General features: G+C 50.1%; 1 protein-coding gene and 1 non-coding gene across 2 annotated transcripts in view; one reads left to right on the top strand and one right to left on the bottom strand.

Moving 5' to 3' along the window:
* Positions 1–2,215: 2,215 nt before the first annotated feature.
* On the top strand, positions 2,216–2,351 carry LOC142460540 (small nucleolar RNA SNORA15). Its single transcript, XR_012786727.1, has one exon. It is a non-coding gene; the product is annotated as a small nucleolar RNA SNORA15 (small nucleolar RNA).
* Positions 2,352–12,606: 10,255 nt separating this feature from the next.
* OLFML2A (olfactomedin like 2A) overlaps positions 12,607–23,842 on the bottom strand; it is a 34,825-nt gene continuing 23,589 nt past the window's right edge. The window contains exons 5-8 of the mRNA XM_075560485.1: positions 22,060–22,309; positions 19,536–19,766; positions 18,174–18,359; positions 12,607–16,837 (exon numbers count right to left, since the gene is read on the bottom strand). Coding sequence (XP_075416600.1) covers positions 16,233–16,837; positions 18,174–18,359; positions 19,536–19,766; positions 22,060–22,309 — 1,272 coding nt within the window. The 3' untranslated portion in view covers positions 12,607–16,232. The remainder of the gene's footprint in view (positions 16,838–18,173; positions 18,360–19,535; positions 19,767–22,059; positions 22,310–23,842) is intronic.

Genomic DNA, 23,842 nt, shown 5'->3' with positions numbered 1-23,842 from the left:
GTCAAGATATGGATAAACTCACCATTAAAAGTAACAGCACATTTGCCATCAAAAGCGTGACAGAATGGTTGATAGCTGGACACAGAATGGGTGGAAAACAGCCTCGGGAAGAGATGTCACCAGACATCATTTTGAGCAGATTGACCAGGCTCTCGAGGCATGGAGCTGCAGTGAGATATGGTCCTGCCCATCGAGGCATCAAAGGCAATGAAGAAATTGATGGCTTGGCCACAGAAGGAGCTAGGAAGTAAGACCTCATTTCGTCATAGCGTGTTACCTTCTCTTTTGAAGTTTTATGTGCTGATGCCAACGCCTGAAGTTTTCTTCCCCTTTTCTCATGGATAGGTCCTTATAAAACGGTTTTCTACCTTTTCTACCATTGATAATAAAAATAAACTTTCCACTAAAACAAACAAACAAACAGATGTGTTCATGGACAAATGGGGGTTTTCTATAAAATTTGTGAAGCCCTAACACACACACACACACACACACACACACACCGGTTCATTGAAAAATTCCATTATCTTTTAATTCCATTTATTTGTGAACCTTTGAGGCCCTCTCATGGGAGGGGAGACAGAGAGAAAGAAGAGGAGGAGGAGGGAAGGAGCAAGTCCTGCTAGCCTCTGGGGATCAGGGACACTCAGGAGAAGAAGCTTTTGGAGAAGCCTGGAAGGCCAGCCAGAGGCCAGTGGGGACTTCCCCCATCCCTCCTGTGTCTTGTTGATGGGGGAATTTGTCTTAGAATGGGCGATTAGGGGACAGCACAGGGTGAATTCCTTTCTGCAAGGGGCAGCTCAGAACTAATCCCATCGGTGTGGTTAGCTATGAGCAGGATGACTGACAGCTTTGCTAAACTGCAATGCAGGGTTCACTGGAAGCTTACCAGCTCCCTCTGGTTTGTTAACCTCACTGGTGGCAAAGGAGGTGAGGTGTCTGGATGGTTCCTAGTTCCTTCTGATCCTGTGGGTGTGGGCACCGGGGGTTCAGTACAGCTTTCTAAGCTGTGGTGCAGCTTCACATCTCCGTGCTTGGTGGGACTCGAGGTTGGAATGTTTCAAAACCATCAAAAAGGCTGGGAAGGGCTGATCAAGGAGGCCTTGAGTGTCATCCGCTAGAGCCTGGTTTGATTCTCGGCACAATCGATGACATCCAGGGGACAGTGGTAGGTACTGCAGTAGAGTGGTCAGATTCTCCTGTTCGTCAGCTCACTTGGGCAGCTGCAGGTCAGCATCAGAGGGTGAAAAGAAACCACAAGGCCAAAGATCTGGGCACAAGCTGCCACCTAAACTGAAGCAGAGCCTAGAGGGGGAAACGTCATCCTTCAGACTTCAGACGTTGTTCCATAACAGAGATGGGCAAACGTAGCATGCATTTCATTTCACATCCCGCCTTCTTATCCGCATCGGGACAGCCCAACAAAAATCTTTTTTCTTTGGTGTCTTAGGTTTTACGCCTCTTCCTGGGGTTATTTGGGGCACTGATTCAGAAAATTGCATTAGATAGACCACGTCAGCTCTGGTTTCTTAGATATGGTGTTCAGCTGCATTTTCAGTTACTAAATTGTACTAATTTATTAATTTATCTTCCTAGTTTTAAATATGTGAAAAATTAAGACCCAAAAATCACAGGGTAAGACAAAAAAGTAAAAATATTTATATTTTAAAAGAATGAAGGATTAAGGGAGTTCCAAGCGAAGCTGTAAATGGACCTATGGTGGCTAGTTGGTTACACATGGAGCTGCCAATCATAAAGTCAGTGGTTCTAACCCTTCAGTCACTCTTAAGCCTTTAAAAGATTTCAAGCTTTGGAAATCCAAAGAGGCAGTTCTTCTCTGTCTGTTAGGGTCACTATGAGTTAGAGTCAATTAGATGACAGCGGGTTTTTCTTTTTGGTTGGGGAGGCTGTGTGATCGATATATACAGACACTGCAAGGTGGATACAGCAAAGCCAGGGCACAGCTTGATGAGAGTGGAAAATAAAAAAAGAAAATTGAAAAGGCACATCAATGGAAGGTGTGAGGGCAACATCAATGGAAGGTGTGAGGGCAATTTAGAGTGTAAAAAATATGTAAGACTTCGTAGCAATTCTTATGAATATCTTAAAGATCTAATTTTTCTTCAACTTATAACAGTAAAAATTTCAGAACAAATGTTAGTATATAGAAATCAATGGATAATTCATGTTAAGTGCTTTAAAAATGAGATTGAACGCATGGCTGAATACTGTGTTTTTTTATCCGTAATCTACACAGCCAGACACCATGCCACAGTATCGCTTCCCTTTAACGTACTTCGGGTGTGCTGTGTCTCCTACATGGCATATCGTCTGTAAAGGTGAACACAGAGATTGCAAAAAAAAAAAAAAAAAAAGAGATTGACTCAAACTTCTTTTATTTCCCTTTGTTTCTTTTTTTAATTAAATACTTTCATTGAGGGCTCTTCAATCTCTTATCACAATGCATACATTTCTCCAATGTGTCAAGCACATTTGCACATATGCCGCCATCATCATTTTCAAAGCATTCACTTCCCAATTGAACCCCTGATATAAGCTCCCCATTTCTTCCCTCTCCCGCTCCCTCCCATCCTCCTTGACTCAAACTTCTTTATAAGAAAAATTCTAACTTTTCTTTCATGAGTTTCTGGGCACAGGTGGCGAAATCGTGCCATCTCATCAGAAGACTGGAACATTTTAATTTTAATAAAGGAACCTGAACTCTGACAGGCCCATTTTAGGTTTCAGGACATTTGAATTTTTATTCATTGTACCAAACTCACTACCAGTCAGTTGCCTCCAACTCTGAAGGACGCTGTAGGACAGAGTGGAACTGCTCCTGTGGGTCCCTGACACTGTCCGTCTTCCAGGGAGCACAAAATCTCCTCTTTCTCTGCCTGAGCGGCTGGTGAGCGCTAATAGCCAGTCCGTGGTTAGCCGTCAAACACATACCTCGTTACACCTCCAGGGCTCTTTATGTATTATACAATAACTCATATTTCTGCCTCCCCCTCCCTGCCTTTTTAAATTTAAGATCATAAATGGGAACTGCCTGCCATTCAGTTCCTAATAAAGGTGAAGTGACCCATGGGGAAATGCCACGTTCATATCATTTGCACTGTTCAACTATGCCTTTGGATCCGTGGACACCGTGTGAAGTATAACTTGGCTTCGATATTCAGTACAATACAAACTCCTTGAAAGAGAGCCAGTGCGCATGTCCTCTCCTGGAAGGTAGTTACAGGACATGAAAAGAGCTTGATGTTTTATGGGAGAGCACAGTGAAGATTGGTATGAGGCGTGTGTTCTGTATCTCAAAAACTGGAGTGGATGGGGGAAAACTGGTGTCTTTATTTTTTAATCAGCAGGTCAAATATACCCAGAAACAAGTCTAACACACAAAATGTGTGTGGCCAGTGTAACTACTCCCTTTCCTTGCTGTGCTGCCTGCATAGGTGCCCCCAGCCCCTTGCACCGACCCAAGTCAGCAACACACACACACACACACACACACACACACGGCCACCCTCAGACCAATGGCGCAGGCACACGGGGGAAAAGAACTCGCCCTCCCTGCTGTCTGTTATTGAAATCGATGCGGTGGCAGTCAAGTAGGACTCTTGGTGTTAGGCGTCCTCATGTAGTGCTCGAGCTGAGCTGCTAACCCAAGAGACAGCAGTTCTAACCCACCAGCTGCTTCCCAAGAGGAAGATGAGGCCAACTGCTTTTTTGAAAATCATTTTTTTAGGGGCTCATACAACTCTTACCACAATCCATACATATATCAGTTGTGTAAAGCACATTTGTACATTCATTGCCCTCATCATTCTCAAAACATTTGCTCTCCACTTAAGCCCCTGGCATCAGCTCCTCATTTTTCCCCTCCCTGCTCGCTCCCCACTCCCTCATGAACCCTTGATAATTTATAAATTATTATTTTGTCATATGTTGCCCTGTCTGACGACGTCTCCCTTCACCCACTTCTCTGTTGTTTGTTCCCCAGGGAAGAGGTCACATGTAGATCTTTGTAGTCGGTTCCCTATTTCCAACCTCCCCTTCCTCTACCCTTCCAGTATCGCCACTCACACCACTGGTCCTGAAGGGATCATCCGCTCTGGATTTCCCGTGTTTCCAGTTCCTATCTGTCCCAGTGTACATCCTCCGGTCTAGCCAGACTTTCAAGGTAGAGTTGGGATCATAATAGTGGAGTGGGAGGAAGCATTTAGGAACTAGAGGAAAGTTGTATGTTTCATCGTTGCTACATTGCACCATGACTGGCTCGTCCCCTTCCCTAGACCCCTCTGTAAGGGGATGTCCAGTGGCCTACAAATGGGCTTTGGGTCTCCACCCCACACTCCCCTTCTCATTCACGATGATAAGATTTTTGGTTCTGATGATGCCTGATACCTGATCCCTTCGATACCTCGTGATCACACAGGCTGGTGTGCTTCTTCTATGTGGACTTTGTTGCTTCTGAGCTTAATAGCCGCTTGTTTACCTTCAAGCCTTTAAGACCCCAGACACTATATCTTTTGATAGCTGGGCACCATCAGCTTTCTTATTCATTTGCTTTCTATACATTTGCTTATTCACCCATTTGTATCGGGAAGGTGAGCATCATAGAATGCCAATTTAATAGAAGAAAGTACTCTTGCATTGAGGGAGTACTTGAGTGGAGGCCCAATGTCCTTCTGCTACCTTAATACTAAACCTATAAATGTATGCACATAGATCTATTTCCCCATCCTCATATATAAATATATTTACATATGTACACGCCTTTATTTAGACCTCTATAAATGCCTTTTGCCTCCCAGCTCTTTCCTCTATTTCCCTTGACTTCCCTCCTGTCCCACTATCATGCTCAGTCCCCACCAGAGTTTCAGCAATTCCTCTTTGTTACATTTCCCTTGATCACATCTTACCAGGCCTCCCACACCCTCCTCACCACTGATTTGGATCACTTGTTGTTCTCTTGTCCCTGGGTTTGTTAACACCACTTCCTTTCCCTGCACCTGCCCCTCTCCCATGTCTCCCTGGAACTGTCAGTCCCGTTGTTTTCTCCTCCAGATTGTTCATCCAGTCTATCTTATTTAGACAGACTTGCGGAGATAATAACATGCACAAAAACAAGACAGAGCAAAACCAAGCAACAATATACAACAAAACAACTACAACAACAAACCAGTGACAAAAACAAAACACAACAAGAAAGAAAACTTGTAGTTAGTTCAAGGATTGTTTGTTGGCCTTTAGGAGTGTTTTCCAGTCTAGTCTGTTGGGGCTCCATGCCCTGACCTCAAAGTTCACCTTCAGCATTCCCTGGGGACCTTGCCACTCAATTCCCTTGCTGTTCTGTTGCACCCCCTTAGCACCTTGCTTCAGTGTGGCGGGATCAGATCAGGCACAATTCCCACTGTGTCTCTGGTGCTGTCCCCCGTAGGACTATGGGTCAGCGAGGGGTGTCATGTCTCATAGTGGGGCCGGCCATGTGGTCCTCTGTGGACTGGCTGCTCTAAGTGGTGTTATTGTCCTCAAGGCAGGTGGTCCAAGGCCAACTGCTTTTGTAAACCTCACAGCCTTGGAAACTCTCAAGTCCAGGGCAGTTTACTCTGTTCCATCGGGTCACATCGAGTCAGGATCTACTGGATGGTCCCAGGTTTGGTTTGCGGCTTTTTGTTCTCTGTCTTGGGATTGACAATGTGAATCCCAGGTTTTGAGGGTACACTGGTGCTTGCTGACAACTACTTTGGGTCTGATTGGCAGATCCCTTCACCCTGGGGGTCAGCCTGAGGTTATCCCTCAAGCCAGTCTTCCAGGTCAGTTTTCGAGCCTTGCTCTCTTGTGTGCCCCGTATGCTCATTCCCATTTTCAGAGATTTCTCACATCCATCTCATTCGATCGCACAGCATCCTGGCAAGGTCATGCTTGTCACTTCCATTTTCCACACGAGGAAGAGGAAGTCAGTGATGTCAGGGAACTCAGGTCCCTCAGACGACAGCATTAGGATTCAAACCTAGAACCGCCTGGCTACAAATGCAGCAGCCGCTTCCATAGGAAGCTTGTCCCAGGCTGTAGCAGCTGTCAGCATCTGTCAGGGCCTCATGCAGAAAAGCCAGGACAGGTTGAGGCAGACACCTTAGTAACAATGACTTTCCCTGTCAATAAAAATCCCTGGCTTAAGAAGACTAGGAAAACTTGATTTTTGAATCACCCTGTCTAATCCACTTTGGCTCCTGGCCCATGGGGGTGGGGTGGACGTCCTCTGTGGAGCTGGAGGGGGGTGTGCACAGATGGTAAAGGGCAGGGAGGCCTCTTGTTGATGAGAAGAATGAAGTTTCTGTGCCTGCACAGTTGGAATGAGGGCCTCGAAGCCAACAGCCAGGGCCAGGGTGGGGCCAGTCAACCTTTGCACGTGAAATGCCACCCCACGCTCATGGCAGATAAGTCTTGGTGATAATTTTTCCCGCTCCCCGGCAGGCATGCATTGTGAAAGCACTGTCTGTTCCTGCCCTACGGGGGTGCCTATAGGAATGTCGGGGGTCGAGAGGGTCTGGCCTTGGGTGCGGGCAGACTTCAGACGGAGCCGGGTGGGTGAGGCAGTGTCTGGGCACCACTCGGGGGGCACAGGGAGCCTTTGTGTACTTGTGCCCTGACCCCTCCCCACAGACGCCCTGTTGACACGCCAGGCTATAAGACCTGCTCTCTGTTCCCGTTCCTGGACAGCCTAGCGGGGGGGGCTTTTCTGGGTCCAGTCTGACAGTTGACCCACCCTCTCTTCCTATGACCTTCTCTGGTGCCCTGCAACCATGTCCAGGGCCTGTCTATCCCGTCCAGTTCCAACCAGCTGTGTGGGTGCTCCTTCGGAGCAGCAGTAGGGTGCAGGGAAGGGCTTCCCACCCGCCCCCCACTCCTGGCACAGTCCGGTCTCCTGGGGAACTTTCAAAACCAGTGCTTTGACTTCAGACTTTGACCCTAGGAATCTTGTTCCCTGAGTCAGGATAGCTGGGTGGGAAAGAAAATTCTCAGCATGGGGGTTGACCAAGAATGCACTGGTTTGAAACCATTTAAAACCCACCCACAGTGGGCCTTGACACATTGGGCTGGGTGTCGTCTGGGTAGTGGTATCATTTTTACCTCTATTGCTTCCGACGTGAGCCGGAATGGAGAACCACCGGTGTGTTTGGCGAGGTTGGTGCTCCAGCACCTGTGCCTGTTTCCTCAGTTGTGAAATGGTGGTGACAAGAGTCCCCATTTAATAGGATTACTTAGAGGACACAATGAGAGAATGCCACAAAGACAGCCCAGCACAGAGCATGCCCTCAGATGGTGGAGTTTCTGTGGACCAAAACCCGAACCCAACTACACTGCCATCGAGTTGATTATAACTCAAAGTGATGGAGACCTGACTCTCCCGGATTTTCAGGCTGTAGATCTTTACTGAAGCGGAAAGCCTCATCTTTGTCCCTCAGAGCAGCTGGTGGGTTTGAATTTCTTACCTTGTGTGGTTAACAGCCCCATGTACAAGCCACTGCCCCAACAGGACAATTCATATTCTTTCTTCCTTTCCCCGCACGGTCACGCAGAGATATGTGACCTTGAAGTTCCAGAAGAATGTCTATAGGGTGAAAGAAATGATTCGAAGTCTCCTGGAGGAGCACTGAGTAGGGGTGAACCCGAGGGGTGCTGTGCTTCTCACAGAGACTGGATGGCAGGCGCTGGGCCCTCCAAGTTCCTGGGACCCCAGGAGAAGCTGGTACTCCTCAGCACAGCCCTGGGAACCCCGCTGCGCTGCCAGCTCTTCCAGCACCAATAGAACTGCGTGGGCTGGGATCACCTCTGGCGATCCTGTAAGCCCCTCTCAGATCGGGAGGAAGTCTCGCTCAACTTGTTGACCCTGAGCTGGACACACAGATGCTCGTGCGTTGTTGCTGGTGCCTCAGAGTCCATCTGGATCCCCAGTGGCCCTCTGGGACAGGGGTTTCCTAGGCCGTCATCTCTATGGGAGAAGATCACCTGGTCTTTTCTCCTGAGGAGCGGCCGATGAGTTCAAACAGCCAACCTTGCGGTTAGCAGCAGAGCCCTTAACCTTTGTGCCACTAGGTCTCAATGTCGGTGATGTTGACAACAGAGCAAGGGACAGTAATCTGCCAAGGGAGCTGACTAATTCTCCGAACAAGGAATTGCCTGGTCACAATACAGTAACCAGTGCTTCCTGAATGCCTACTGTGTGCTGGCATCATGCTATTCATCCACTGCCATTGAGTCCATGGCAACTCATGGCGACCATATAGGGCAGGGTGGAACTGCCTCTGTGAGTTTCTGAGACTGTCACTCTTTTTTTTTTTAACATTTTATTAGGGGCTCATACAACTCTTATCACTATCCATACATATACATACATCAATTATATAAAGCACATCCGTACATTCTTCGCCCTAATCATTTTTTAAAAACATTTTATTAGGGGCTCATACAACTCTTATCACAATCCATACATATACATACATCAATTATATAAAGCACATCTGTACATTCTTTGCCCTAATCATTTTCTTTTCTTTTTTTAAACATTTTATTAGGGGCTCATACAACTCTTATCACAATCCATACATATATATACATCAATTGTATAAAGCACATCTGTACATTCTTTGCCCTAATCATTTTCTTTTCTTACATTTTATTAGGGGCTCATACAACTCTTATCACTATCCATACATATACATACATCAAGTGTATAAAGCACATCCGCACATTCCCTGCCCCGAGACAGTAACTCTTTACGAGAGTAGAAATCCCAGTCTTTCTCTCACGGAGCAGCTAGTGGTTTCTAACTGCTGATCTTACAGTTTGCAGCCTAACTCATAACCACTGCACTCCAGAGTGCCTGGGATCATGCTCAGTACTGACAACATTGTGTGCACAGGTGACCTTGCCCTTCAAACAGGTGAGGGTCAGAGTTACATCTCTCTTCACCCACCCAAGATGGGTTTTCTCTTGTTCTCAAAGTGCAGGCTGGATTGGCTGTTAGGTGCCGTTGGGTTGTCCAATCCAGAGTAACCCTGTATGCAATGGAAAAAAAACACTTCGCAGACTCACAATATCTGGTCAATGTGTTTCATTGGGGTTCTTGTTGTTTTTCACTACCCATAGGACAGAGAATCATTGAACATACTCTCTCTGCTCTCCAGTCTTAAAAAATTTGAGGTTGGGGAGGGAGGGGGGTGGAAAAAAGAGGACCTGATGCAAGGGGCTTAAGTGGAGAGCAAATGCCTTGAGAATGATTGGGGCAGGGAATGTATGGATGTGCTTTATACAATTGATGTATGTATATGTATGGATTGTGGTAAGAGTTGTTTGAGTCCCTAATAAAATGTAAAAGAAGAAAAGAGAAAAAATGATTAGGGCAAAGACTGTACAGATGTGCTTTATACAATTGATGTATGTATATGTATGAACTGTGAAAAGAATTGTATCAGCCCCAATAAATTGTTAAAATAAAAAAATTTTAAAAAAAGGAAGCAAAAAAAAAAATTTGAGGTTACATTCAAGAAGGGTCCGCGTGGAATCTGAAGCCACACCCCCGCCCCCCCAAACAAACCACTGCCTAAATAAATAAATAAGTGCTCTTTCTCCAGTGGCTGTGACCTCTGAGCCCAGGGTGGCTTTCTCAGAGACCGTGTATGAACTTGCCCAAGGTTCTGGCCCCCGGCAGAGAGCACTTGGTTGTTTGGGTGACAATTGTTGAGGACTCCCTATGTGTCAACAGCTTGGGATGGACGTAGCTGAGAACAAGCTCTGTTCTCCTAGAGACAGACTCTAGGATAGAAGACAAATATCCGGTCATGAAAAGAGGTTCCCCGCCCCCCACCCCACCCCTGCTCCCATGCCCGTCTGTTCTGTGGTGGCTCCCATGTTGCTCTGGTGCCAGAAGCAATGACACTGGCATTTCAAATGCTAGCAGGGCCACCCATAATGGACAGGTTTCAACATAGCCTCCAAGCTAAGGTACACTTGGAAGAAAGATCTGACAATATAGTTTTTAAAAGTAGCCAGTGTCATATGTAAATATATTTATATATGACAATGAGAAAATAGGTCTATGTGCATATATTTATAGCTTTAGTATTTAAGGTAGCATATGGACATTGGGCCTCTACTCAAACACTCCTTCAATGCAAGAACACTTTGTTCTATTTAGCTGGTATTCCATGATGCTCACCTTCCCAACTCAATCGCTGAAGACACAGCAGGTGCATAAGCAAGTGTGCTAAAGAAAGCTGATAGCTCCCTGCTATCAAAAGATGTAGCCTCTGGAGTATTAAAGGCTTGAAGCTAAACAAGCAGCCATCTAGCTGAGAAGTAACAAAGTCCACATGGAAGAAGCACACCAGCCTGTGTGATCATGAGGTGTCGAAGGGATCAGATATCACACATCAAAGAACAAAAATATCATATCATCATGAATGAGGGGGAGTGTGGAGTGGAGACCCAAAGTCCATTTGTAGGCAACTGGACATCCCCTTACAGAAGAGTCACAAGGAAGAAATGAGCCAGTCAGGGTGCAGTGTAGCAACGATGAAACATACAACTTTCTTCTAGTACTTTAATGCCTCCCCACCACTATCACGATCCCAATTCTACCTTACGAATAAGGTAGATAAGAGCTGGAAACACAGGGAATTCAGGACAGATAAACCCCTCAGGACCAATAACGAGAGTAGCTATATCAGGAGGGGAAGGTAAAGGTGGGGGAGAAACGGGGAACTGATCACAATGATCTACATATAACCCTCTCCCTTGGGGATGTACAACCGAAAAGTGGGTGAAGGGAGATGCGAACAATGTAAAACATGGCAAAATAATAATAATTTATAAATTATAAAGGGTTTGTGCGGAAGGGAGGGTGGGGGAGGGAGAGGAAAAATGAGGAGCTGATACCAAGGGCTCAAGTAGAAAGAAAATGTTTTGAGAATGATGATGGTAGCAAATGTACAAATGTGCTTGACACAATGGATGGATGGATGGATTGTGATAAGAATTGTATGAGCCCCAATAAAATGATTTTTTTTTAAAGTAGCCAGTGTCAACCGTATGCGGCGGAGGCTGTGGTCTGATAGCGGGCTGGAATGTGACCCTGATAGGCTGACACACTGGCAAACACACAGGGGCCACAGTGGCCTCTAGCATTTTGCAAGTTGTGAAAATGGCACCGAGCCAGATGATGTTTCAATCTGGGGCACACAGGGCTGTCATGAGTCAAAGATGACTCAACAACAATGAACAACTGAAGAAGAGATGGGGATCAGGGGACTGGGGCCAACTTCATATCCAGCCTTGAGGGACAGCCCCCCTACGGAGGTGACATTCCAAGAGCAATTTGAAAGATAAGCATGAGGCAGCCACACACAGGTGTGGGGACAAGTGTACCTGGTAGAGATCCCACTGGTTGAGGTGCTGACCTGGAGATTACCCCAAACCCAGATATGCTTGACCTGCTTGGGCCAATATCAGTCCCAGTAGGGTCTGCAGGACCAAGCAGACCTGGCTCTAGCAGCCTCTTCAGTGGCAGTAGTGGCACCGAGCTTCGTGTGGCTCTGTCTTCTGGAGAGTGGGACCCTGTCATTGCTAGAAACACGCAGACAGTGCCCAGCTTCCAAGCAAGACAGGAGCTCTGCAGAGGTCGGCCAGCAATTGGGGTAGATGGGCAGTGAGGGGGGGAGGGGGCAGTTGAGTAACTGAATGTGTGGGTGTGGGTGGGTGTGTAAGGGGGCAAGGAAGTGATCTCAATCCATGAGTCACATGGGAGAGAGTCATTCCCTTTCAATCCCATCCATCCGATTACATCGGGGACAAAGTCCACTTGTGCTGGTATGCTCTTATGTCTCCGGAACCCTTGCTACTCACTAATCTTCCCTTTAAACAAAGGACCACTATAGGCTTTGGCCTCAGACAGGCACCGTATCTACCGATATGCATTCACACTCTTTGCTTTCAATGTTTCATTCTGATAACCTTCTGCTTGCAGTTGTTGATATTGGATTTCCTTTAAGAAAGGGGGGAAAATATGGGAGGTAATAGCTTATCAAGCTTCCTTTGAAAATAAAATTACTGTAGTAGGAAGAGTAGAATCAACTAAAAAGGTGATTACTGCAGTAACGGGAATTGGCAGAACTCACAAAGCGGGTACGTGAGTGACTCAAGACTGGGAACCATGGGACCAAATGCTATCCAAAGCTTCCTCCACAAATCCATGATGCTCTCTTGTCTTGTTCTGCTTTCTCCCACAGCCCCCCTTTCTCTGAACCAGGAAGGGTGCCCATGTGCACGGGGCAATTCTCTGGGGACAGCATCCTTGGGTCGTACCTGAACATCTTTGAGAGTGGCTCACTGTCCCCGTCCACCCCAAGGGTCTGGTTTTTAGCTTCAATCCCTCATCATTCAGATCAGCTTCCAGGAATAGTATAGAGTTGAGGTCAATTCTTAACTCACCACAAATTCTTTAAAAATGTATTAAGTGTATGTGCTGGATAAGGATGCAGAACACTATATTCAATGAAGAAACCGAATCCAAGCTTTTGATTATGTTTTATTTAGGTAAATGCCACCATGGTGCAAAAAGGTATCATGGCAACTTATAAAAATACATAAAATACAATAGAATAAGCATAGAAAGATCAGAGTCAGGTAAACACAGAATGCCAAAATAAAGCAAAGCCCAGCAGGAGACTCAATACAGTTGTTAAAAAGGATCTCTAATTTGACTTTGAGCTTCCCAGTGGCCAGAGCAAAGAACACACACTGGTTACAAATTCTTAACAACAGGTGAGGACAAACCTGGTTTACATCTGGACCCCACTGCTTGTTCAATACGTGACCCTGAGCAGCTTGCTTGACTTCAGTCGAAATGGAGAAAATATTGCTGGCTTTGGGGGTTCCTGTACACAATGTACACAAAGAGTTTTTCAGCCCAAGGAGCCCTGAGCTGCCGGACCTCACCCATGTGGGTAGCATGTTAAACACATTCAAACTCAGGACTGTTTGAATCCTACCCAGAGCTGTGTCCTTCTGTTGCCAGAGTAATTTCCAATGCTGTAGACAATCGGGGGTGGGGTGGGGGGCGGCGGGGCTGAGGTTGCTTGGGACAATTTGAGAGCCATAAAATTTCTCCCCGGGAAAACCCGCAGGCCTCACCTCTCATGCTACCTTCCAACACAGCACGGAGGGAGTCCCTGCTGTCCTCCCTAGACAGTCTTTAAATTCCAGGCCTGGAGCTCTCCAGAGAGGAGTCAGAGGCAGTGACCAGAGCCCCTTTGTGTATTCCGAGGTTCAGAAACACCCAAGCCCCGTTTCCTTCGCTCTGACAACCAAGGTCAGTAGAGAGACACTGGCCATTGCCACTCCAGGCCCTTCGTTCTTTGAAGGACCCGTTGACACAGGCAATCAAAGCCCAGGGGCTGTGAAGCAAAGCTGATGCGGATCGGCTTTCCTTGAACGCTCTCCAGTTTCCCCACACGACCACCCCGCTTCCCAGCCTCCCGTCACGGACAGGACAAGATCAATTATCCGAGCTTTGCTGCTCTCTCTGCATTTATACTTCACTCTGTTCTGAACATGTTTAGAGGCAGTTGCTCCTTGGCTAGGCATTTAAGGCTCTTTCCAAGCTGACCCCCTCCCCCCTCCGTGGGCCTCCTCTTTGTCTGCAGTTGATGGTCTGGCCACCATGGATTACGAGGACGGCCACTTCCGGGTCTGCCCTCAGAGGGGTGTGTCACAGAGTGGCAAAGAACATGTTCCAACCAGCCCTGAAATCCCACCTGCTGTGGACTCAGCGGCTGTGGGCTCTTTGGTAAGGCTCTTCACCTGTCTTCTCATCTGTCAACCGGGCACATTCCCAATACACCTTCCACTGCTGTTCTAATAGCATATTGCAGGTGCTCAGTTGGCAATGACAGTTAAGATACCTGCCTTTAGGACCTGCCTCTGCATTTCCTGCACAAGTGACAGGCGACTCAACCTCTCTCAGATCCAGTGTGACCTGTAAGATGAAGACACTGTGCCCACCACAGACCACATGCAAGGGCCTGGAAGCCGACGGAGCTGTGGGAATGTTTGGGGGCTGCAGCCACATCGTCTCTGACAGCACTCGCTCTGACTGCTCAGCCCGTGCTAACGGCCCCTTTTTCAGACGAATGAAGACGCGTCTGAACACTCCTCCCATGGCTGTGAGATCGCGGAGACAGTCTTGTCAAACCCACACCCAGAGCCCAGGGAGCGGCCGGCCGAGAGCGCTCGGCTCCTTGAAGAGCTGCAAGTGGATCAGCAGTGGCCGGCCGGGTGAGGGAGCTGGAGGCGGCCACCGCTATGAGTCAGGCCTCGCTCGGCGTCATCATTCCCTTTTTTTTAGGGTGGATTACAGCCTCAACAACACAACGGCACCTGACGATACCCGGGAGAAATGTGTTCTACACAATACACCCTGCTCTTCTTTGGCCCGGGGTGGTGTGCCGCTGATGTCAGTAACGGTAGCATGTGTAGAGATAGTCAGCATGGGACCCAGCACGGTGGCAGGGGAGGGTCCAGGGGATGTGTAAGGTCCAGCAGTAAACACCCTTCTCAGGTGCTGGGGTGCTTTGGGTGCTAGGTGGTCTACTGCTTCCCCAGGCTGAACTGCCCCAAAGTCAGAATAAAGGATCTAGCCCAAACCCCGGACCAAACCCACTGCCAGCATGTTGCTTCTGACTCGTCGGGACCCTCTAGGCAGGGTAAGAACTGCGCCCGCGGGTTTCTGAGGCGAAAGCTCTCCTGAAGCAAGAGTGCATGTGACCTGTTCCCAGCTTGATTTTTATGCACCTACCCCCATATTGGTAAAATAGGAAATGGGGTTAGATAGCTGCTTCCCAGCGATAAAAATACTGCCCAACATGGGTGAGGGGGTGTCTTGAGGGTCTTGTCCCTGTGGGCTGCCGTGTCTGTGGCTTCCAAGGCCCGTCAGCAGCACCTGGTGAAGTGGTCCCCCTTTGCCTCCTCAGTCAGCCCCGAGTCCTGGGTTCTGAAGCCAGGACACACCCCATCCGTGGGTCTCTAGCCCTTCCTTTTTTTTTCGCTCCTGCCATCTGGCCTGTGTAACCAGAAGGGTCAACGCCTCTCCAGAACCTTCTGCCTTTCCCACCCCCGCTGCCTGCTGGGCCAGCCCACCAAATGACAAGAGGGGACCTGCCCCATTCTGGTACCACCCCAGCCTCAGGCCTAGCTCACGGCAGACCTGGAGAGATCCCTGAGTGTGTAGAAGTTGTGGGTTCAAAAGCCCAGAGAGGAGAGACAAGGCCCACAGGTTCGTACAAGGGCCAGGAAGGAGGCTAAAGCAGTAAGTGAGCAAAGGCAGTGCTCTGGGTGGAGAGGGAGCCTTGGGATCCAGCCCATCTCTCCACCCTGGTGGAGTAGCTGCTGGCAGGCAGCTGCCTGAAGCCATCTCAGCTGCTGCAGCAGAAACAAATGACGGCACTGGTGAAGAATGGCAGAAAATACAACCGAGAACCAAAGGGAGGGGGCCTGGCAAAGGAGCCAGCAGTTTCTCTCGGGGTGTGTTTCCTACTCACTGGTCGAGTGATGGCGGAGGTCTGGAATGTGGCTGGACAGCTGATAGGGTGGGCTGGGCCATGGGAGGAGTGGGAGCTGGGGGCTGGGGGCTGGTATGGATATCGGTCCAGGGCCACCAGCAGTTCAGGAACTTGACCTAGGGTGACAGGCAGCGGGTCCCCCCCCCCAACTTTCCCCAAAGGCGTCGGGTCTTGTATGGTCCTGGGAAATGAGAGAAACGCGTGAAAACAAGATAGGCTCCGGCTAGAGGGTGGGAGAGCCAGGGGTCCAATCTCCTCCTCTGCGAGCCTGTGGACAGACTCACGTGCCAGACCCAAACGGAGACTTTCGGCAAAGGGGGCGGGGCCTCCTGTCTGTGAACTAGGGAGAGGCCCGGTACCTCCAAGGGTGCCGGCGTCGGAGGGGTCAGCAGGTAAACGCTAGGAGAGCTCTTGGCGCAGCATAGAGTGGAAGCCATTAGCCACGGGCTACTAAAGAAGCGCTATGTCGGCTGCAATGCCCGTGCCTAGCACTTAGCCCGGGACTTGGCACCCAATAAATACTTGTGGACGGGGTCCTTAGAAGGAATCACGGTGGGAAACCCGCAGCCCCACTGCTACCCCTACTCCTGAGCGGGCAGGGGTCCCTGCTCAGACCACGAAGTGGAGGGTGTAGGTGAGCTGGTGGCCATTGTCCCAGGCGTACAACACCCGCTCCTTGGGGTTGTAGTCGACCTGGGTGGTGTAGGCATATTCGTTGAGGAAGGGCAGCTGGGGCCGCGCGTCGGTGCCCGTGTGCGTGTCGAAGGCGTAGGCCACCCGGCCCTCGGGCTGGTTGTACGTGTCCACCGCGTACAGGATGCCGCACACCAGGAAGCAGTTCCCGTAGGAGTTGCGCCGCAGCCGCGTCTTCCACGTGGTCTCCCGGTGCACCGAGAGGTCCTCGGGATCCAGGCGGCTCAGCACGATCACCTCGGGCTGGGCCTGGTCGTGGTCGTCCACGGTGGGGTAGATGACCCACAGGCCGCTCTCGTCCACGGCGAAGTCGATGTCCGAGTGGCCGCGCCACTTCCAGGGCGTGGTGTCCTCATACACCACGTCGGGCAGCAGTGCCCAGGAGGCCACGAAGCGCTGCCGCAGGTCGTACTTGATAATGTTCTTGGTGAACGCGCGGTTGTAGTAGAAGGCGCCCCGGTACACCACGTGGCCCGTGCCGATCCAGTTGTAGGGCAGCTTGTACATATTGCTCCACCGGCCTGGGCGTGGAGGGCAGAGGGTTACACCAGGGTTCCCAGCAAACCCCAGACGACCCCACAGACCTCTGAGGTCCACGAGGGCTCCGAAGAGCCCTGTAAGTAATTGATTCTGAACCCTACAATGCGCCTGGGGGTACGTGCAAACCATACCGCCAGTGAAATGCCGACCAATTCACTACATCAGAACACCTCAGGAGGCAGGCACTATTACCACCCAGTGCGCGAATTGGGACACTGCCGGCTGGGGGGACACACAGACTCTGTCGCAGCCCCTGTGCTCACGGTTCCATCTGTCTGACTGACACCCCCGGTTTAGGTTTAGCTGCCTGGGGAGTGCCTTTCCGAGTCTCTAGCCAGGCTGCTACCATCCGGAGAAGGAATCCTGTACCGTCGCCCTAAGTTGGCACCAGCTCGATGGCAGTGAGACTGCCACCAAGAAGCCCTCTCTGACCTCCCCAGGCTGAGGAAAGGGCTCACCCTGAGAGCTGCTTGAGGGAGAGGCCAGGTCAACACGGAGCTGCTGGAGGAAGAACAGTTAGTTTGAGCCCAGGCCTTGTGATTCCAGGGCTCTCAGGAAATGCCCAATCCTGTGTGCGGCTTCAGAGGGCTGTCCCAGCCCATTCTTTCTCCAGCCCCGACTCCCTGCCTTCTCCCTTCTGCAGGGCTGATTTCTGCTCCCCTCTGGGGCTCCTTTCTGTCTCACCTCCTCTGGGAAGCCTTCCCTGATCTCCAGGCTGGGTTTCCACAGCCCCCAGAGCCTAGCCTCGACAGCTGTGCTGAAATGATCTATTTTTCATGACGCCTTTGCCTCCCCCCTGGCCGGCCCCTCTCAGACTGTGTTTCTGGAGGGTGGGGCTGGATCTCCATGTGGATCCTCCTACATGCTGTGACTCAGGGGACCATAATCCCAGCCTTTGGTGTGTGCTAATCATCCCCACTCAGACCTGCAGCTGCTTTAAGGCCTGGGGCCCTGCTGTAAAATGGGGTGATGATCCCTTGCTCATGGAATTTTGAAGACGCCATGAGTAGTGCCCACAGGGCTGCCAGCACCCGCAAGGCCTCAGCAAGTGGTAACTAGGATTCTTGTTGTCCTCGAGGGTAAGTTATATCCGTGAGGCAGGGCCCTGTCCGGCTGTCATGTTTAGGGCTGCCTTTTGGCTCCTGACACTGCACACAGGGTTCTCACATACCCTCCTCGGTGGGCTGACCATTTGGAGTGAAGCTAGCCCGGGGTGCCAGGACCACATGAAACCCCAAGACAAAGGGGGCCCAGATCTCCAGAGGAAGCCTCCCACTTCTTCCACCACCACCGCCCTCCCATCTCCGGGACCCCAACCTTGCTTGAAGTTTTCCAGGTTTCGGAACTCCACCAGACTGTTTCCATAGTAGTAGTTAGTGACGTAGATCTTGTCATCCTTCGCTGCTGGGTCCTTCATCCAGGCACCCTCATGGCGACCGTAGCTGTGATGCCTCACGGGCGCATCCACAGCCCCGAGGGTGCCCTCACAGCTTGCCTCTCTGCCTGTGGGGCGTGAGGGGCACAGAGGTTGGTACACAGAACGCAGAGGCCCCACCCCAAGCAAGAGCAATGATGCCAGGAACATCATCTGGGTCTCACTTCAATCCCTTCTGATGTTTTGTTTGGGACCTTTTGGTTGGTTGGTTAGTTGCTTTCTTCCTTCGATTAAAACAATCCCTGATTCCAGAAGGAAATGTGGACAACTCAGAAAAGGTGACTAGAAAAAAGAAAGCACATTCCCAATCCCCTATCCAAAGACATTTCAAACCCTATCAGTCTCTTCTTTCTCTCTTTGCATGCATAGTCACGCAGGCGTACTTTTAAAAACTGTGATTGGGGAAAACGAGCAGCTGATACCAAGGGCTCAAGTGGAAGGCAAATGTTTTGAGAATGATGATGGCAACAAATGTACATATGCGCTTGACACAATGGATGGATGTATGGATTGTGATAAGAGTTGTATGAGCCCCCAATAAAATGATTTTTTAAAAAAAACAACTGTGATTGGTCTGAAAAATACACTTTTATGTTTCCTGTTTTTTTCCCCCTCCACTGAGCAATTTCTCACATCATTATGTAGCCCTTTAATGATGTGATTTCGAGTTCCATCAGGGCCACCAGACAGCTGTGTCCTTTAACATACTTAGCCAGTCCCCTGCCTTTAGGTAATCTCCACTTTCTGACATTAGAAAGCACACTCACTGGTTAAACCAGTTAGAGCTGCAGCTGTTGTCCATGCCACTGCTGATCCTTCAGGAAAGATTGCTGCTGGCGGGATGCGCTTAGCCCCAAGCAGGACATGGATTGAAAGGCTTGTTCTCACAGGTAGCCTGATGCCTTCCAGAAAGGCAGAATCAATGGCTTCACAATGAGGAAGGTTTTGATTGTCTCCACAAGTCAACCCTACAAACATGGGCACATGGGGAGCCACAGACTGGACAGTGATGGTGATGGGAATTCACTTTAAGAAGAATTTGCATGAAGACATACTTGCCTCACCGTCATTTAAATACGGACGCCTTTTCTTCTAAGAAGTCAGATGGTGCATGTTTTAGGCCTGCAGATTGAAACAGTATTCTCTTTCCTATTAATTTCACCACCCCTTCAGAATATATAAAAACTTGTCTCAGTTTGAGGGCTGTACAAAACCAGGCTGCTGGCTGGAGCTGGCTCGCTCACCTTGGCTGGAGACTTCTGGGCGTGAAGGTGACACCGTGGGCAGGGGACTGGTGGTGGGAGCCGGAGTAGAGGTGGTGGTGGGATCCAAGGTGGTGGTGCCAGGGGTCATGTCTGCTTCCTCTGAAGACTTGGGTCCAGCCTCATTCTGTTCTGTCGAGTTGGGCTCCTGTGGCCTGCCCTCCACCTTGGGTGGCAGCTGTTCCAGCCAGGAAGTTCCCCGGAGGGCATTTTCTAAGGAGAGAAGACTAGAGCTGATGCCCCAGCACCTGCTGTCACCTTGGGCCTTCCTAGTACCGCAAGGCTCCCAGCAGCTCTGGGAGATAAGGGGGAGGACCCCAAGGGAGTAAGAGGCGAAGGACTTCAAATACAACTAGTGGGCTCCAAGCTGGGTGACCTCAGGCAGTCCCCCCTCCTCAACTATCTGGGCCTCAGCTTTCTCCTCTATCAAACGAGAGTAATGAGACTCACCATGCTAGGCTGTGTGCTGATGAGAGGAACTTGTGTGGACGGTGAGCCCTTCCTGAGGGCGCTATCGGAGAAGGGGTGGATTACTAACTACAGATTGGGTGGTTCAAACTCACCAGCTGCTCCTTGAGAGTAAGATGAGGCTGTCTGCTCCTGTAAGGATCTAAAGCCTCGGTAGCCGTCTATACTACAGAGATTCTCCACCTTCCTCAGGCCACGACCCTTTCAGACAGTTCCTCATGGTGTGGGAACCTCCCAACCATAACATTATTTTCATTGCTACTTCATAACTGTAAGTTTGCTACTGTTATGAATCGTAATGTAAATATATGATAGGCAGGCTGTATTAGGTGACTCCTGTGAAAGGATCATTTGCTCCCCAAAGGGGTCACGACCCACAGGTTGAGAACCACTGTTTTATAGGGTCAGGATCAACTCAATGGCAGTAAGGTTTTCTCCTTTACTAAGTCTAAGTACTTTGCCAAGTCTCTCATTTCCTGGATTCAGTTCCAGAAGGCAGAAACCCTTGCCCTACTTTTTAGATTTTGTCCTGTTCCTCTGCCCTCATACCTCCTCTCCAGTTCCACTCCAGCTGGTCCTGTCTCCTCTGACCTAGGTCTCTCTGTCCCTTTCTTGGCCTCCTCACTTGTCTCCCATCTCTCAAGTGTTCCTGGCTCCCTTCTCTCTTCTCCCACCCCAGCTGGTGATGGAGGGATTTTTCAGTTCTCATGTTTGGTTTGGGGGCCATTTCTGGGTCATCCCCCAACTCCCACACTGCGCTGGGCCAGGATGAAGCAGGACATCCTGACTCGACACCACAGAACCAGGGGACAAGATGCCTCAGCTCCAGCAAAAGGGTGGAGGAGGGGGTTTCAGCTCCATTCTGCTACCTTCTCATCGGGAAATCTGGGGTCAGACACCTCACCTCCTTGAGCTTGTTTCCTGCCCTGTAAAATGCAGTCACTATCAGGATCCAAGGGGTCAGATATGGAAACCGTGCCAGCAGGGACAATGGAGTGCTAGTGGTGAAAATGCACTGGCTCGAAGGGGAAGCATGATGAGCTGGAATGGGAGCCACAGAGGCTCCTAGACTTGAGGACAATTACATACCTGGCCTCCTCTTTTTCTCCCTGCGCTGGCCTCCTCTTTTCCGAGGGCTGAACCAGGCTCTGCTGTGGGGTAAACCCTCTGGGGGCCTGGTCTTGGCTTCCCACTTGTTCAGGTCAGGGTGCTTGTTCCCACGGTTCTCACTGGCATAGTCAGATGCCTGCAGCTGTTCTGGGCTCTTGACGCAGCCAGAGGTCACAGCTCTGACCCAGTTCAGGGCTGGCAGCTGGCATATGAGGAGCTGGGGCAGTGGTGATGGCCCAGGAGGCCCCCCGAGAGGCCAAGAAACCAAGAGGCCCTCGAAGGATCCAATCTCAACTCCCTTCCCCTTTGTACATGGGATTGGGCAGAGAACACCACCAGAGGAAGTGGGGAGCAGAGGGCTTCCTCGGAGACATCAAAAGAGAGCAGGCATCCGAGGAGGGCCTCAAGGGGAGAGTCAAGAGCTCAAACCAGCAGAGATGGAGCAGAAATATGAGGGGCTCTGGATTCCTTGCTCTTTTGTTCTTGGTGAATTACTTTGTTGCCCTTCACTGGGATCCTGCAGGGATAATCCAAGGGACTATGGGTTCTTCTTTGGGGACCTTTGCAAACTAGTTTACAAATGAGGTGCCCAAGGCCCCAGTTACTTCTGGATGCTGTGGCTGCCACTGGCAGGTTTTCACACTAGAAAGAAAGTTCCTTTGGGGCAGGAACTATGCCTGTCTTGTTCCCTGTCACCTCAAAAGTGGCCCTTCATTGTGGTGATGTTACCCCGTTCTCAACAAACCCCACAAGGAGCAACATTATCCCCATTTCAGGATGGCCAAAGGGCACCCAACAGGTCGTCAGTGGAGCTGCGCTCTGGGACTGTCTAACTGCGAAGCAGATGAGCGGGTCCCTGGAATATCCTGGTCCATCATTCAGTGACCCCCCCCCCACACACCTAGATTCCAATCACCCTCCGACTCACCAACCACAGCCTTGGTCGTCTCTTGCCCTCCTGCCTTGTAGTAGGTGACGCCTCGGATGACTGCCTGCTGCTGGGCCAGGGCCCGGGACTTGGCTGTGGGCTGGGGGAATCGGCCCTTACTGCCCTCCTTCCTGAGGTTCTCTGTCTTCAGCCGCTTCTCCTTAGGGGCTTTGGGGAGGCCCATGTCTGCAAAGGTCTTCTGCATGCTGCCATATTTGTGGGTGCCCTTGCCTTTCTCCCCAGCTGTGTCCTGGGAGAGAAAGCAAATCTGAGACTTGGGGTGTATGGGAGGAAGTAGGAGGAACGTAGGAGCCCTGGTGGCATTAAATGTTGACCAAAAGGTCAGTGATTCAAACCTACCAGCTACCCTGTGGGAGAAAGATGAGTCAGTCTGCTTCCGTAAGGACCGCAGCTTTAGAAAACCAGAGGCAGTGCTATAGGCTCCCTGTGAGTCTGAGTCAAGCCGACAGCAACAGCCTTGTTTTTGGTTTCCTTTTAGGGGGAATATTGATGGTGGTCAGCGTGGACCCTTCCCAGGAGGTCATGGAGGCTCAGCACATGGGGGCTGGAATGGATCTGTTGCTTTAGGGGTTGATGAAACCAGACATCTTTTAGTCCATGTGCGATGGCTCCATCCATGACTGGGGATGCCCCAGTTTCCCCATTCAGCAGTCTAGTTCCTCATTTGGGCTTGAAGCCCATCCTGTTTCCTCCTCCTCCCAGGAGGTAGCCGCGATGCCAACTTGCTGGGAAGCTTCCCAGCACTGGTCCTCTTGCTCACTGGCCTTAGTGTGTAGGCAGGGGCAAGGCTCTCGGGCCCTTGGTTACGGCAATCAACTCAACTCAATGTGGCTGGAAATTTCCCAGTTTTAGCACGGGAAGTTCCACTTCCTGGAAAATCCTTTAGTCCTGGGCAAACCAGGCTGGTTGGTTACCCTACCTTTGGGACATGCAGTTTCTAACGTTTTATGAATTTTGTTATTTTTCCACTTTCTTTTAAAGGCTTCTGATGCTGGCTTGGCACGAGAACACAGGGCCCGTGACGTCACCCATTGTTAGGCAGAATCTCCGGGAGATACAGCAAGTACAGTATCTGGACTTGCTTCTGTACCATTGCCAATACAGGGCTTATTCTCGCCTGCCCAATTGGCAGAACAGGAAACCAGTTCTGGGCCCAAACACCAGGCTTCCTCCAGCCTTTATCTGCTTCTAGGCGGTTCCAGCTGCAGATACAAATGGCCCCATTATTCCAGGTCAGCACAGGAGCCCCTGAGGCGGTGAGGAAGAACACAGGCTTAGTGTGGTGGTTATGCAGATCTGGGTGCCAGGCACAGCCCAGCCACTCTCTGAGTGACTTCTCTCCACCATTCCTCCTCTGACAACTGGCCAGTGGTCACCGCTCCTCACAGGTGGCTATGGGATTAGCTGAGATAATGTCAGTTATATTTCGAGTACGGATGCCACAGGTGTCAGCTGTCCTTTTCCCAGGCTAACCTAAAAACAAGGACACTGGGGATGTGTCCTGCTGGCCAAAGGGACAGGATAAAGTTCAAACTCACTGCCATCGAGTCAGTGCTGACTCATAGAGACCTTGTAGGACAGGGTAGAATTGGCCCTGTAGAATTTCAAGATGGTAACTGCTTACGGAAGTAGAAAGCCTCCTCTTTCTCCTGAGGAGAGCCTGGTGATTTCAAACAGCAGACCTTGCCAGTAGCAGCTCAATGTGTAACCACTCTGCCCCCAGGGCTCGTGAAGGGACAGGAGTGGGGTTGAAATCTAGTCT

Source organism: Tenrec ecaudatus, chromosome 10 (assembly GCF_050624435.1).
Source record: "Tenrec ecaudatus isolate mTenEca1 chromosome 10, mTenEca1.hap1, whole genome shotgun sequence".
NCBI lineage: Eukaryota > Metazoa > Chordata > Mammalia > Afrosoricida > Tenrecidae > Tenrec > Tenrec ecaudatus.
This window is presented reverse-complemented; position numbering and strand designations above follow the sequence as displayed.